This window comes from Rhea americana, unplaced genomic scaffold (genome assembly GCF_003343005.1).
Source record: "Rhea americana isolate MKP2758 unplaced genomic scaffold, rheAme1 scaffold_493, whole genome shotgun sequence".
Classification (NCBI taxonomy): Eukaryota; Metazoa; Chordata; class Aves; order Rheiformes; family Rheidae; genus Rhea; species Rhea americana.
Genome location: NW_028186638.1, coordinates 142,313 through 155,209, shown reverse-complemented (window position 1 = coordinate 155,209; position 12,897 = coordinate 142,313). Strand labels below are relative to the sequence as shown.

The 12,897-nt window shown below is 38.3% G+C and overlaps 1 protein-coding gene across 2 annotated transcripts; it reads left to right on the top strand.

Moving 5' to 3' along the window:
* The first annotated feature begins 302 nt into the window (after positions 1-302).
* ANP32E (acidic nuclear phosphoprotein 32 family member E) lies at positions 303-11,166 on the top strand. Of its 2 annotated transcripts, none has more exons than XM_085317277.1 (6): positions 303-517; positions 1,132-1,254; positions 2,594-2,759; positions 4,305-4,462; positions 6,172-6,226; positions 8,346-11,166. In XM_085317277.1, the coding sequence occupies exons 1-6, from the start codon at positions 326-328 to the stop codon at positions 8,408-8,410; spliced, it is 759 nt and encodes a 252-aa protein (XP_085173403.1). In that variant the 5' UTR covers positions 303-325; the 3' UTR covers positions 8,411-11,166. The 2 variants fall into 2 exon arrangements, with proteins under 2 accessions (XP_085173403.1, XP_085173402.1); XM_085317276.1 differs by having other exon boundaries at positions 8,343-11,166.
* The last annotated feature ends 1,731 nt before the right edge of the window (positions 11,167-12,897 follow it).

The following is a 12,897-nucleotide window of genomic DNA, read 5'->3' as shown; positions in this document are numbered from 1 at the left end:
ATTTGATGGGCTGTCGATCTGCTCTGACCTCCTGATTTCTGTGTATGCGTTTATGTTAAGGGTTACACTGTTTCCCCACGTTGTGGTGGCACTACATGAAGCCATAAAAGTAGGGCTGCGGGTACGCTAAAGTTTCTTTTTAGATAGCTGTATTTGCAGTGTTTGAAACGYGCTTTTAAGAAGGGAAACTGTTGCATACCTTCTTAAAACAGGCGGKTTCTGAGACTTCAGACCGCAAAAAACTTAAGTTCTGGTTTAAATTAAATACAAACCAGGTGTTTAACAGCCTTTGAGTTGTGGTTTGTACAAAGTACACGGTTTAGTGATGCTCATTAAACTGACAAGTGACTTAACATCCTATTTGAAGGTGACAGAGTTGGTGCTCGATAACTGCCGATCCAGCAATGGTGAAATAGAAGGTCTGAATGATTCATTTAAAGAGCTAGAGTTTCTTAGCATGGCCAACGTAGAGCTGACATCACTGGCCAAACTTCCCACGTTGAGTAAGCTCCGAAAGGTACGTTTGGAAACGGTGTGATTTGGGCGCTGCAACTTGTTGTGCCTTTTGGTATTTGCAATTTAATTTGCATATCACTGGAAGCGTTGTAGGAGATTGCAGGCCTGTGAAGTGATGCCAATCTGCATTTTTGGGGGAGATGTAAAATTGTTTGGGGCGGCTCTAGTTAATTATGTCCAAATAACTCTTGGTCAAAAACTCCTAGAACAGTAAACGCTTGTCTGTTGAAAATGTGAAGGTTGGCATATCTTTTTGAATACTAATGGTTGATACGGGGTTTTTGGTTGCTTGGCCACTGAAGTACATGTGCATGTTACTGACAAAATAAAGGATTGCAGTGAATTCCAGTCTTAAGTATTCTACTAACGTTAAGTATCAAAACCCATGAAGCTTTAAGGAATATTTTGTCATTCTCAAAGTAAACCTAAAGGATTTTTTTGACTGTGAAAGTGCTGATTAACGCAGCTAATGTTTGCTAACTTTGGGACTGTTCAGAAGCGTTCAGCTTTGTGATTAAATTGCAGAGTTAGAGGGAGAGTGATGAAAAATAAAGTGGTCTGAATCTGATAGCAAGAAACCAACCATTTAACTACATAATTTTTTCTGTATGATAGTTGGAATTGAGCGACAACATAATTTCAGGAGGCCTGGAGGTCCTTGCAGAAAGATGTCCAAATCTCACATATCTAAATCTAAGTGGCAACAAAATCAAAGATCTTGGCACTGTGGAAGCTCTTGTAAGTATGAAGTGAGGAGGCTAATTGGAAATTTAAATCTAATAAATGTTATCTTTCTTAAAGAAAAATGAATAGATGAATTTTTGCAATAGAATGGTACAGGCWTTGCTCTCAGGGCTGCATATAAGATGTTTTTACAAGTACAATAGAAAAAGAATAAGTGGGGTTTAAACTAGTGTTATGTAAGAAATCAGCAGCTATGAAGATATAATGCGATACATGTTTTAGCTGCTTATGTCCCTTTTCAGCACAACTAAAAGGCACCAAAAATGAAGTGCTTTTTTTTTTAACCTATGTTCTGTGGGGTTTTTTTTGCCAGTTCTGGAAAAAAGTGATATTGTAAGTGTGCCATTGTAAAAATTCTTCCTGTGATAGTAATGGGATGTACTGAATGAGACATTTTTGAACTTCTGTTTTGTCTTTGATAGAAAACTGGCCAAGTTTTGTATTGCTGATCCTCTGTGTTCATTTGTTAAAGTATAATTTGTCTAATAAGCAACTGCCATAAGCTTTTATTAAATTGTGAAGTGATTAGGATGTGTGTGTGTGGGACAGTCATTTAGGAGCATACCTGGAAAGCACTGGTAGTAGATTATTCAAGTGTAGAAGGAAGCTGCCAACACCTGTCATTACCAAGCGTGGTCTTTGCACCAATCTTGACAGCTAAATGATTATTTCTTTTTATTAGGACTTTGATATAATTGCATTTTTTCAGGTATGCTCATAGAGGTTCTCTGTCTGCTTTCACAGCGCTTTGACCCAGCAGTTCTCAGAKCGAGTAAAGTAGTTATAATGCTCTATAGGAGAAACACTGTTATTTAGATCTTAGCTGTCTGCTAGGGCATGCACGTGGTGTGTACTCTGTGTGCAAAACCTAAAAGGTAAGAAAAACGGTCAGCTGTTTGAAAAGCAAATTCTGTAGTGTTATCCTGCGAAATGTCTCTTGCTTGCTCCTCACAAGATGCCTGTAGTTAAATTTGTCAAACTATACTGAAAGGCAGTTGGAGCTGAGTTTTTGCCCATCCGCTGTGCAGCGTGTGCATGATGGTCTAGCGCTTCATGGATGCGTTGGGCGTGCTGTAAGTACGCTGTGGAGCTGATGTGCAAAAGCACCGTGGTGACTTGCATTAGAAGTTGTAATCATTCCAAACAACTGTTTGAATTGAAGCTTGCATTTAATGTGGAGGAAAATCCTGCATAGAAGAGAAGGGATGGGGCTATAGTGAACTCTGCTTGAGTATATAGTTTACTATATTTGGGCTAGGAGAGCACTGTAACTTGGGGTGCCACATAGTTGTGTCAACAAGARGGGGAGAAAAAACTTTTCATTTGCTTTCAGCAAAATCTTAAAAACTTGAAGAGCCTTGACCTGTTCAACTGTGAGATTACAAACCTCGAGGATTACAGGGACAGCATTTTTGAGCTGCTTCAGCAAATCACGTACCTAGATGGATTTGATCAGGAAGATAACGAGGCACCGGACTCGGAAGACGATGATGATGAGGGTAACTTCCCCAAATAAACCGTAGCTGGAAATAGCATCCTGTAATAAGATGTGAATGTAATGTGGGGTATAATGGCKCCTTGAAAGCACGAACATGATATCGTGCTCTTATTTTTGAAGCACAGACTTCTAGAACTCATTCACTATTGAAATACTGTGATACAGTAGGAAAACTGCAGTTGAGGCATTTGAGTGTTCTTACAGAAGCCTTTTAAATTTAACGAAACATGAGTGAAGGTATTCTTAAAAAGACACAAATATTCCACAAGTAAGTTGCTGCCAGTGGTAGAGCACTTTGAYGCTAGTGAATGATACGAAGCAAAAGGAAACCTCCCTTGTTATTCTGTAGGAAATTATAACTTTATTTTTTTGGGCCTACAGAAAAAGTGTAAGATGATAATGATTTCAGTCCTGTAGCTCAAGTATAATAGCTTTTTATGCAAAACAAAGATACAGTTCTTTCTGATCTGCCATTTGGCTTTAATCAATATTACAATGAGGTTAATGAGGTTTGTTTTGTTTTTTTTCTGTTAACAAATTTGGAACCAAACCCTTAMGTATGGGTCTGTCACTGTGTGGCTACAAATTCTACCTTGATACGATGGAAAGCAGAGGAGTGTGCACACATTTTCTTGAAATGCTTTTGGCTTAGCAGATGACTGGCAGTCAAAACAAGTATGGAAAACATCTAAAATGTTTGAGTGCTGTTAACAAATACAATAAGGCTGCTGTTAAGAGGCAGTGTCTTATGTCTCTATTTGTTCTAAATACCCAGATAACTAGCTACGTTTGGGTTGTRTCTGTTTATGGCAGGGGTTCCTAAATATTTCCTGTGTGCCTCACATATCATTAGCTAGAAGGTGCCACTGCCGTTTGCTGGGATGTATGTCTCAAGGGGCTGCTGAGTAGTACACRCACATATCCAAGTCTGGAACTCTGGGTTTAAACAAACTTGGTGTAAGCAGAGTAGTCTACACCTGGAAAAAATAAACCCAATACTTGAAAACTGATTAATAGGGCACTAACTTGAAAAGTAATTTAAATGTTAAATGACCTTGTCACTTCTTGTAATTCACTTAACTGAAACTGGAAGTGATTACGTGCTCCAGACATAGAAATGAAACGAGAGATTTACTCCTCAGAACTATAGCTGTTTTATAGTTACTGATAAGTGATTAAAAGCTAGATGGATGTGGTGTGTTGAGCTGGTTTTGCTTTTGAAAGTTTTAGGGTTTGGTTCTACGGAGAAGCCTCTCTTTCYCCTCCACTAACTAATTTCAGATCCCATGCAAGAGTCTGCATATATAATTGTTTCAGGCATTGAAAACTTTGCCTAAAGCTTGTGATGGTAGCCTCTCTTCAGGAAAAAACTATATGAAGATTAACTTTATTAAAATCATGTTTGTTTCTCATGTGTTGTCTACATTAAACAACTGTTCTAGAAAAATTGCCTCAAGTAGCTTAAGTTAGCATTGGAAGACTTGCATAAAGATGAGTTTATGAAACTTAGAGTATGTGTAATAGGAACATCTATTCTTAAATTCAGAAGGCGATGAAGATGACGACGATGAAGATGAGGATGAAGCTGGTCCRCCAGGAGAGTATGAAGAGGAAGATGATGAAGATGATGGAGGTTCAGATTTGGGGGAAGGTGAAGAGGAGGAGGAAGTTGGTCTTTCATATCTGATGAAAGAGGAGATCCAGGTAAAATTAGTCCATTCTACTGAATCCARGAAATGAAGGGAAACTGCTACAGACTTGGGTGTTAACTTAAACACTGAGTATTACAAATCCTGCGTATATGCAGACGGGTGTACAAAATGGTATTTTAGAGGAGCCTTTGCTCTTCTCGAAATACAAAATTCTGACTTGAGCATGACTGGTGGCAGTGAACTATGAAGATGCTTTTGGATAGTTAGTCTCTTTAMTCTGTAAAGTGAACTGTAAGTGAACAAAACAGTATTCCCACATTTTGAAACTCTGCACTGCTATGAACTAAACTGTCAGAATAGAAATCTATATTAAGTAGACTGAACTAATAATTTTTTGGAAAAGTGAAGAAAATACTTTGGTGTAGAGAAAGAAGAGAAGGGAGCATCAACAAGTTATCAGTACTTCAAGTATGAGGAAACAAAGGAATTTTTTTTTTTGTAATACTATTTTTTTCATGTATTCACTTGAATTTTTTTCAATGTTGCTGTTGAAAACCTGTAAAAAAATAGCATTGTCACAGGCTCTTCCAAGTAACATTGTGCTAAAAAGCAAATGGAGAAGTATTAGGAGGTTGGAACAGGAAAATGCACGCTTTTTTTCAATGTTGTGAGTGGATTCTTACAGAAATAAACTRGTCGTGTCAGAATGATCATTGCGCAGAGATAAAATCCAGGACTCCTGATCTTAGTCCTCTGCTTTTGATGACTAGAATGGYTTCCAATAAGAAAATGCGTGGCATGGATTTTATGTGCAATTCTCTATGGAAGCAGCCCTCACATTTCAGACCTTCTGAATGTCATTTGTGAAAATCAAAAAATGTGGACAGCACTTCCATTACTGTAACTCTTGGTAAGGGTTTACTTTTTATCAGCTGAATTCCACATGAACATGCAGAAAACCTTCAACTGAACTCTCTTGTTTTATGTTCTTCATTTYGTTCTTTCAACTAGTGCTTGTATGGCTTGCTGTCTTCCATAGGCTTATGAGCAACCATACCTGCTTTAATAGTCTGAGGAGGTAATGGCTGGAAATACAATTCATGGGGCTTAAATTAAATCAGTTTTGAAGCTATGACCTTAAAGGTAGTTCCTTTGGAAAATGAACAATATGTGACTAGGAAGGATAACAGAAATTGGTTTTGGTCTTTAGTAGTAGCTCTGCATGTTAGAAGGTTAGGAATTACAGCACACAGCTGTGAAATTTTTAAAGGCATTTAAAACTGACCCTTCTGATGATGGTGCAACAAAAGCAGATACTGAGTTTGTATTTGTTTAGATGTGGAACCGATGCTGGTCAAGGTGAAGGGTACATACTTGAGAGAGTTCTAGGCTGCTGGCTTTTTCCYGCATTTTGGAAAGCGGAATCGTGCACCATTCTAATTGTAGTGGATTAATCCAGAGTGTTTTTAATTCCCATGTTCTAAAGGCAGATGTCACGTTGAATCTTTAATRCTTTCATATATTCATTTGCTACATTATACTCTGTATAAAATTTGAAATAGCAGATACATATGACAATTTCAATTTTTCTTGCACACTTGTGCCAATAYGGCAGACATCTTGCACCACTGCTTAATATTTTGGAGCTTCTGTTTGGTTTATATTGTTCCAACTATCAGCTTAAAAAAATCATTTGACAAAAAATAGTGATTTTTGAAGATATTAACTGTTTGGTTTTCTCTTTTTCCATGTTCTTTAAAGGACGAAGATGATGATGACGACTATGTTGAAGAAGGAGGTGACGAGGAGGAAGAAGGTAAGTTCTCTGCTAAGTATTAAAGCTAAACTGGCTAAAACAGTTATTCTTTATATTACTGTAATTTGGCTRAAACAGTTATTCTTTATATTACTGTAATTTGGCGTGTTTGGGATATGTACTTTATTGGCATAAATCACGGTCTAGCTGATTTGTTTTTAAAGGTATGTGAAGTATTTTTAGGATGAGTTTAAGCAGGAATTCAAGTTGAGCAKGTAATAAAGTAACTGTGCAGTATTTGTTATTTTTTGTCTACTTGCTTGTAAAATAAAAATACRGAGGGAATGACAGCTTCTCAAGCTTTTGGTTGAAACACTTTTCTAAGATGAAAGAAATGTTAATTTTCTGACATGGAGAGGAGAGGCACTCTTGTGTATACTTTGCCAATATCATTTATATACATTTAAAACATCTTATTTAATACACCTGAGGCTTCACAGATGAAGGYCTAAAAGCAGCTGTAGATACACCTTCTCCCTTAATCAAGCTGAAAGTGGCCTCTCCAGTAAGAGAGGCAACTCCTAGAAGGCAATCTCAAGTCATTACACAGGATACTGTGTTATTTAATGAGTGAGCCTGATCATACGTATTTTTAATCAATTTTTTAATCAATGGTTGCAACATCTTAATTTCATAAGTTACTGTTTCTATGAAAGACATATAATAATCAAAAGCTTGAAGATACCTGTCAGAGACTGGGAGGAGGGGAGAGGGCAAGAAGGAGAGAGAGAGAGAATGAAGATGATGGTTCATCTTGTTTTAGGAAGCTATGATGTATTAAATACGTAAACTTTATGTGGAGACAGTGGTGTTCTTGGAGGCTGATACTATTTCCTTGGTATTTTTCAGACCATAAAGTTCTGTTTGCAAGCAGAAGTAGGTTACTTGAGTGTATTTTTTTTTCCATACAATAATTTCTGTCTTTATCTTTTCATGTTTAGAAAGGAGCTGCAATAAAATGAACGAGTCAAACAGTACTTGTTCTTTTTTGCACCTTGTTTGGGCTTTCCAAGCCTTTGCGGTAGGGACCAGCCTTACATTTGAAGTTCCTAGTCTGTTCTGAAGTACTGGAACGAAAGTTACTCCGTTGGTAGAAGGCTTATTGTTGCTTCTTTGTGCACTATGATTRGGGATTTTTTTTTTCTAGAAGCCTGTTCGAGAACTTAACTTGTCTAATGGTTAGCAACTCTGTCCTGATCTTCAAAGGCTATCCACAGCTGCAAAGCTTTGAGCTCTTGTGTAGTCCTTATGCCTACTTTCATGTCTGTGTAAACTAAGCAAATTTTAGAATTTCTAGAATTTGTCACTAGTCTAGTGACAATCTGATCCGGGTGCTTAGCTTAATGGAATAGGTTTTGGAGATGTGTATCTTGCACTTGAAAAACTGCAGTTTTGAGTTAGCGATGCTGATTCTTCACTCTTACAAATGCAGCATGTAAATCTGTTAAGACAACAAAGGCAGTCAGGATAGCTGATTAGCCAGGAAATGACTGCTAGATCAAATTGCCAATTTACCAACCAAATTGCAATTCATGATTTTGCCACAAGAGCGCACAGTCCACTGACTGAATTAAGCATATTTCTAGGAATAAGCTGATTTTTTTCTTTTTTTTTTCTTTTTTTTTATGCCAGGTGCTTAGAGCAGCTTTTCAGTTGGGGAGGGAATAGAGTATATTTAATTTGGTTGCTGCAGAAACTTATATTCTGAGTTCTGGGGAAACTCTAAAGACTAAAGGAAATACCAAAATGTCACTTCTATTTTAGTTCTGCGATATATATATATATTCAATTATGGCACATAGAGCACTTAATTCAGAAACAGTTACTTATAAATGCACATCATATTGGTAATTCCTGTATGGAATGTCACGTAATTCCTGTATGGAATGTCACATGCTTAGCTTGTGTTTAGTTTAATATGATCTGCAAGAATTATTCAGAGTAATGTAAACTGATCTTTTTTTTTCAGAGAGAGCCATAAGTAACATAGAGATGTTAGTGCTGAATGTAGTAACTACAAATAAGCAGTAATCTATTTGTTAGCTTTTTAAAAAYGTCTTAATATTTGATGGCTGAACAGAATGTAACGAGATGTATGCATACCTCTTTTCATTAGCAGAGGGTATTCGAGGAGAGAAGAGGAAACGAGACCCTGAAGATGAAGGCGAGGAAGAGGATGATTAATTTGTTAGAGACACAAGTAGGACCAGACTCTTAAGTTACAGAATACGCAATAGTGATTATGCAGATCTGTATGTCTCCATGTACCATAGATGTCCCTACAGAAGATAYGTTAACTTTTTATAGGAAAAGTGTGGTTTTACTATTCTTGCCCTTTTTATCATTCCAAATAAGATATAATAGCCTGTTAGTGAACCTATATGTAGAAAACAATTTTCAGCCCTATAATCACTGAAGCCATTGTCAAGTTTTCCCTTAGAATTTTATTTGGAGCTCTTTAATTTTATACAGGCTTGCTGTGTTGGTGGTCATTAGCCCAGAGTGAAAACATTCATTTACATGGGTTAAGTATGGTGGATTTCTTTCAAGATTTTCAAGTTTTTATATTTTAAAAAGCTGAAGTCAGAAATACTATRCGACAAACTCAAGGCTGCCTCAAATGAGAAGTTGACCATAGGCAGAGTTTACCAGGGATTCTATTTCAAATCAACAACTCGATTACATCTTATTTCAGCTTTTTAGAAGGTGATTCCTTTAATTTTTTTTGTCTTCTATCCCATTTTGTGTGTTACATTGCGAAGCTTAAGCAGGTTTCAGAACATCTTTTCTTTTTCTGCTTGGTCAAAAGTTCATTGTTTGCTGGAGCATTCACTAGATACCTTCAAGAATGTATCTTGGCAAACTGAAAGGGTTGTAATCCTTAAACTTTGCTCCAAAACAGAGTCATTGCAGGTATTAACAGAAGTAAATAATCCATAGTTTTAAACAATTTTGTTAAAAGTCTTTTGTTCAGCTTTCACTCACCTAGCTCCTACATTGTCTTTTCAGTAATTCTGCAACCATTGTGGTGTTTGGCTATATGATACATGCATTTCTAATGCAAAAGTTAACGGGTAACTCCTTCAAGCACATTTTTCCAAACAGAAAACTCGACTTTTGTAGAATCATTGAAGGGGAAAAGATAAGCCTAAGTTCAGTCTTTCTTTGCCGCTCTCCTTTTAAACTTTTTAAATCTGGTTGTAGGTAAAACATTCAAGTTTATGTATAATACTAGTTAATACTTTAGGGTTTTTTTATATATTGAATGGCTGCAGAAACTTGTTTCGTTACATACAGCCAGTGGTAAGTACAGGAGACATGCAGACAAGCTTTTTTTCTAGCAACCTTGTTGTGACCAATGGGTCTTAATAATTCTGCCCCAATGGATTTATGTTTTCCATTTGAGCCACTGCAAAACAAGTTCCAACATACAGCATTCCTCTTTCAGTCATGATTTGGATTTAAAACGGCAGTCTTGAGATAAAACTAATTTACATTGTTTTGCGTAGGTACTGAACCAAATATCACACACAGCTTTATTCAAGAGACTTATTTTTGTATCTGTTTTGGCTGACAATAGCTGTCATTAAAATGGGGGGAGACACCAACGTGGGGAAGAGGGAGATTTCCTGGACCTAGGTAAAAGAGCCAGTCACCCACAGATCGGTTACCTGTGAATATTAAGGCATTTCACACACTAGCAGACTTTAAGTGCAACTTCCAACTCGTAAATCAAGTTTAGATACTGCAGGGTTGAGGTTCTGCAATGCCCAATTTTTTGTGTGTGTTTTTTTCCCCAAATAGAGCCTTAAATCATAGTTTCTCATGTAGCTGTAAAGCTTAGCCAGCCATTAAAGGCATTTGAATGAAATGTGTCAGGCAGATGGCAATATATTTAGAAATCAACTGACTAAATGGATTTTACATTTTTTTAATGAGTATCTGTAAAGACACTAGAAAAGTAGTGGTGAAACTACATTTGCAACCACAATCTAAGTTCCTGTGTTTGTGTATGAATACTGAATGAATAGCAAACTTAGGTAGGTGCACACCCTATTTTGTCATGGAGGCTCTGTGTTCAAGGCAGTTGCTTTGTGTTCAGCTTTGAGATAGTAAGGTGTTTTTTCCCATGTTTTTGCTTATTTTCTAGTCTCAGCGAATGAGTGAAACCTATTATTTATAAATGTGTACTTCAAAGTACCTCATTATCAGGGTTTTCCTTAACTATCTTGTACTGCATACAAAGTTAGTTCTAAATGGAGAAAAGTACTGCTTTGGTGGATTAAAATTACRTCAGTAGCAGACTTATTTCAGTAAACAAATGCAGTTTTAACATTTTTTTAAACATTGGATAAGTTGCTTTGATAGAAAATAAACTTAGAAGGGGTTAGCAGATCTTCCCTAAGATATGCAGACTTAACGCTTCCTAAAAACAGCTTGCAGTGTAGTGCATCAGCCACTACATCTAAAAATCTGAGCCTCACAGGAAACTTACTTCCTAAGTAACTTTGTCTTTTTCTCAGTGTTACCATCTAAATATGGTTTCATATTTGTCAGCTTGGCATGCAATTAAACAGTATAGCGTTTTTTAAAAAGTAATACAGAGCCTCCAGATAACTTTTGAAACTTTTTTGCTTGGTGGGTGGTCTTTTCATGCAAATATGTAAGGGTGGGTTTTATATTTTGTAGAGGTTTTGTCCTATTTTAATGCTCTTTGTATGGCAGTATGTATATAGTGTGTTTCAGTTCCTTATCAAACTCTTTCCTTAAACTTTGGAGTAACTGATTTTGTGCAACTGTGTTTTGAATAAAGCCATGACAGTGTTAAATTAAAGAAAACAACCCTGCAGCACTCTTCTGATAACTTTTAGTTGTAACAAAACATGTTTCCTCCCCATATGTGTGCTGTAAATTTTAAATTAAAAAGTTTTCAAACGGAATTATTTCAAATAAATTGAGACTATTGTATTGGATTACTTCTTTTAGTATGTACAGCTGTTAAGTAGAGAATATAGCATTTCTTAAGAAATGGAGTAAGGTAATTGTTTGCTGCTGCTATTTCTTCATTAATTGAAAGCCTTCTGCAGAATTGTTTATCTCTCTGTGCTTAGAACTTGTACTTTGACATAATAGTTCTTGGTAACTTCGTCACAGTCAAGGAAGGACACCTATGGAAAGCCTAAAATGGTGTCTGGATGGTTCACTGAGAATGTTTCCAGATGAATTTAATACAGAAGGGAGTACTGGACTTTGACAGGGCTTTTGCATACTGTATAAATTGGTACCATCTGAGTGTAGTTTAGCTATGCAAGTCTGGCTAAATCTTAGGAAACAAAAATGAGAATCAGGAGACTYTGTATGTTCTTTATAAATGTTGACTGCATGTGCCTGACAGCCCAAGCTGCAAGTCTAACGCTGTTCTTTCTAAGTAGCTGCTCTGGTTGGTACACRTTACTCCTCCTTCAAAAACAAAACAATGTTAAAAAGCTGCTTCCCCTATACAGCTTAGAYGTAGTATTGTTTTTATTTTGGGATTGGTCCAGTATTCTTGGCAAAAATCCCCTGGACGCACTTGAGAAAGCTAGTAACTAAACAGGCTTTTCTACTAGATGAGTGATTAGGCAAGAAATTAGTAGGGTGGGTTTTTTTTAGGTTGGAGAAAGAATTGCCTTTTTATCTTCAGTCATTTTGGCTGCTTGCTCCCTGGGTACCTATTTRCCCACTGGAGGAAGAAGAACCTGAGCTTTTTAGGATTGTTTGTAACAGTGAAAAGCTGAGAGTACCTTTCGGGGATACTGGTGCTTTTATGTTAACTATAGCCAAGCTGTTCCTCCTTCTACGTGCATGGCAATGGAAACGAGAGGAGATTCAGTGCTGGGTAGGCATGTCTTCAAATGCGGGGGAAAAGCTGAGGCAATGACGGGGCGTGGGCTGACAGGCTCCCGAGCGCCTTCTGTTCAGAGGCTCATAGCTTGTCATGACCTGTAATAAACCACCTTTCTTTCTGCCATAGGCTGATAGTCTCTCTCTGGTTCAAAGTACATCGTAGTTCCTGTAAAATCCTCTGTCCGGCTGTGAGAGGCAAGATTTTCCACAAGGCTGGAAAACGGGTTCCCCCCCCCCCCCCCGGCAGCAGCTGTCTGGAAGAGAGTGGGGGGAAGCCGGTTGCTTTCTCCAAAGACTAAAAATGGACCAGGCTTCTCCCGACTACAGCAGAATTCCAGGGGCGCTCTCCTGTCGTCCATTTTGTCGCAGTGAGGAGACGCTCTGCTGTAGAATGACCGTGCAGCTTTCTCCCTTCTGCTGCTTCCTTCCCCCCCCCCCTTTTTTTTCTTTCCTTTTGTTGCCCCTTCTTCCGCTTTCCCTCCCCCTTATACCGCCCCTCTCGGCCCTTATCTTCCCCTTCCAGTTGCCGTGCCGCCTCCCCTCCCCTTCCTTCCTCAAGGGCAGAGACGCCTGATGAGGCGAGCTRAGCGCCGCGGAGGGGGAGGCTCCCYTCGAGCGCAGCGTGAGGGCGCCATGCCTTCTCCCCCCGCCGCCACCCGCCCGAGGGCGCGCGGGCCCCCTGAGAGCGGGAAACCGTTAGCCACGGGGTTCCCCGGCTCCGGGCAGCAGGGGCCGACCGCGACCCCGCCGCTGATTGGCCGAGATTTGCCGCAGTTCCTCCCCCC